This window comes from Conger conger, chromosome 18, assembly GCF_963514075.1.
Source record: "Conger conger chromosome 18, fConCon1.1, whole genome shotgun sequence".
Lineage (NCBI taxonomy): Eukaryota > Metazoa > Chordata > Actinopteri > Anguilliformes > Congridae > Conger > Conger conger.
The window spans coordinates 25710650-25713149 of record NC_083777.1 but is presented as its reverse complement, the minus strand read 5'-3'; the positions used below and the strand labels follow the sequence as shown (position 1 = coordinate 25713149).

Below are 2500 nucleotides of genomic sequence, written 5' to 3'. Positions count from 1 at the left end.
GGCTCTGATTTCTTGCCCTCTGTGAAAATGCGGTAAGCCCCGCCCCTCTCTAAATCAGCCCCATTTCCCTCTGACTTAGCCCCGCCCCTCGCCCAGTTGGCCCCACCCACGAACCCCCTAGAACAAAGCGGCAGCGTGTGTACACCGGTGGGGTACGATGGGGTGGTCGGGGGGGGGGGGGGGACAGGCAGTGGTGGGGGTCGTGGTGCGGGTACAGATCTGGAGTCCGCTGATTTTGGAGTCTTAATTAGTGTGCCACTTCCTCCTCTCTGCTTCCGGTCAGGACCTGACCCGGGCCCTGGAGCTGAAGGCGCGGCAACCAGGCTGACATGCCCGGCTGACATGCCCGTGCAGGCCTACATCTCGCTCCTCAACTGCTGCTGTCAGCACGACATGGTGGAGCAGGCCCTGAGCCTGAAGGCCGAGCTGTGAGTGGTGACGCACTCACACACACACACACACACACACACACACACTCTCTCACACACACTCTCTCACTCTCTCACACACCCACACACACGCACACGCACACGCACTCTCTCTCACACACACACACACACACACACTCACACACACACTCACTCACACACACATACACACAGACACATACACACACACACACACTCTCACACACACACACACACACACACACTCACACACACTCACACACACATACACACACATACACACACACACACACACACACACACACACACACACTCTCTCTCACACACACTCTCTCCACTCTCTCACACACCCACACACACACACACACACACTTACACACACACACACACACACACACACACACACACACACACACTCTCTCACACGCACACACACACACGCACACACACACGCACACGCACTCTCTCACACACACACACACGCACACACGCACACAGGCACACAGGCACACGCAAGTGCAAAAACACACGCACCAGCATACTCAAATGTGCTTGCACAAACACAGACACACACATACGCACGCATGCAGTCCAGTCTGTATGTGTTTGGACAGTTGGTACAGTTTCTCTGGCTCTGTGCTCCAGCGTGAAACAAAAGTAATTGGACACTTGCCTTCTCCACTACATCTAAATTGTCAGTGTATTCAGTCACTTCCTTAGTGCACGTATAAGAAAGCTTTCGGTATCTAGTCTTGATTCTAGGCTTTTGCTTGCCTTTGGAGTCTGTTAACGGAGTCTGTTAACGGAGTTTGTCAACAGGAGGCCCAGAGTCCGTCAACTGTAGCCTTCTGATGGTCCCTGACAGTCTGTGGCCATCTCTGGCTGTCCGTACCTCTGTGGAAAGGCACACCCTAACCGCCTCTCTCGGTCTCTTCATCTCTCTCTCTCTCTCTCTCTCCATGTCTCTCTCTCTCTCTCTCTCCGTCTCTCTCTCTCTCTCTCTCTCCGTCTCTCTCTCTCTCTCTCCGTGTCTCTCTCTCTCTCCCTGTCTCTCTCTCTCTCTCTCTCTCTCTCTCCCCCAGGCTTGAGAAGGACCCGTCTCTGGTCATGACCGATCGCAAGTACCTGGTGCTGATTAGGGCCCTGGCGAAGCGCAAGATGCTGGACGGTGAGTGGCTCGATTCGGCAGACCTGTCCCAGGGCCTTGCTCAAGGGCCCAACGGCTGTGCGGATCTTATTGTGGCTACACCCGGGGATCGAACCAGCAACCTTGCGGGTCTCAGTCATGTACCTTAACCAGCGTAATGGTTAACAAGCCGCCCCACAGGTTATCCGCAGGTTTTCCGAATTCCACCGTGCGTCTCTGAAACCACACAGAACGACCGGGGCAGGAAAAAAAAGAAAAAGAAAGAAAGAAAATCACTTCCTCTGTTTTGCTCGGCCGCGGTGTTAACACGTTTCGTCCTGCTTGCGGGCCGTGTTTCGCGCCCCCCCCCCCCGTCCCAGACACGGCGCGTCTCTCCGCCGTGGCAAGCGCCCGCCGCTCGGAATTACAGAAACGCGCCCCGATGCTAATGGCGTATCATGTCGAGGGGGGAGAGAGTGCCCGGGCGTTTGCCGGCACGGATTTGCATGTGAATGGAGGGGGGGGGCGGGGAGGGGGGAGGGGGGGCTGCTGCCACGCTGCTGGTCTCTGCCGCGGCGGCCATTAGCCTGGCTGGCTGCGCGGGCCTGTCATCCGCATTAGCGCATTAGCGCATTAGCGCACCCCGCTGCTCCTGCCTCCAGCCGGCCGGCCCCGCTTGAAGATCATGACTACTGGCACGGCCGCTTCGCCCGCTACACGCTAATGGCTTTGTTGTTTCTGTCCCCCCCCCCCCCCATTCCCCTCCTCCTTCCCTCTCTTTTTTATTCATTCTGTACGTCTTTGAAGGAGTGTGCGGGGTCATACGTTAAGCCTGTAGACGGGGCACTTGGGTTCCTGGGGGTAGTGTCGGAAGGAAGGAAGGAAGGAAGGGTGGGTTGGTGGAATTGGAAATGATGAGAAATGGCCTGTGTGTTATTTGTTTACTTGGATGGCCACCCAGAGCACT

General features: G+C 56.4%; 1 protein-coding gene across 1 annotated transcript in view; it reads left to right on the top strand.

The window, feature by feature from the left end:
- lrpprc (leucine-rich pentatricopeptide repeat containing) overlaps window positions 1-2500 on the top strand; it is a 57443-nt gene that overhangs the window by 23909 nt on the left and 31034 nt on the right. Inside the window, 4 exon segments of the mRNA XM_061227585.1 lie at window positions 1-23; window positions 97-147; window positions 284-428; window positions 1490-1575. The exon segment at window positions 1-23 is cut by the window's left edge and continues 86 nt beyond it. Coding sequence (XP_061083569.1) covers window positions 1-23; window positions 97-147; window positions 284-428; window positions 1490-1575 — 305 coding nt within the window.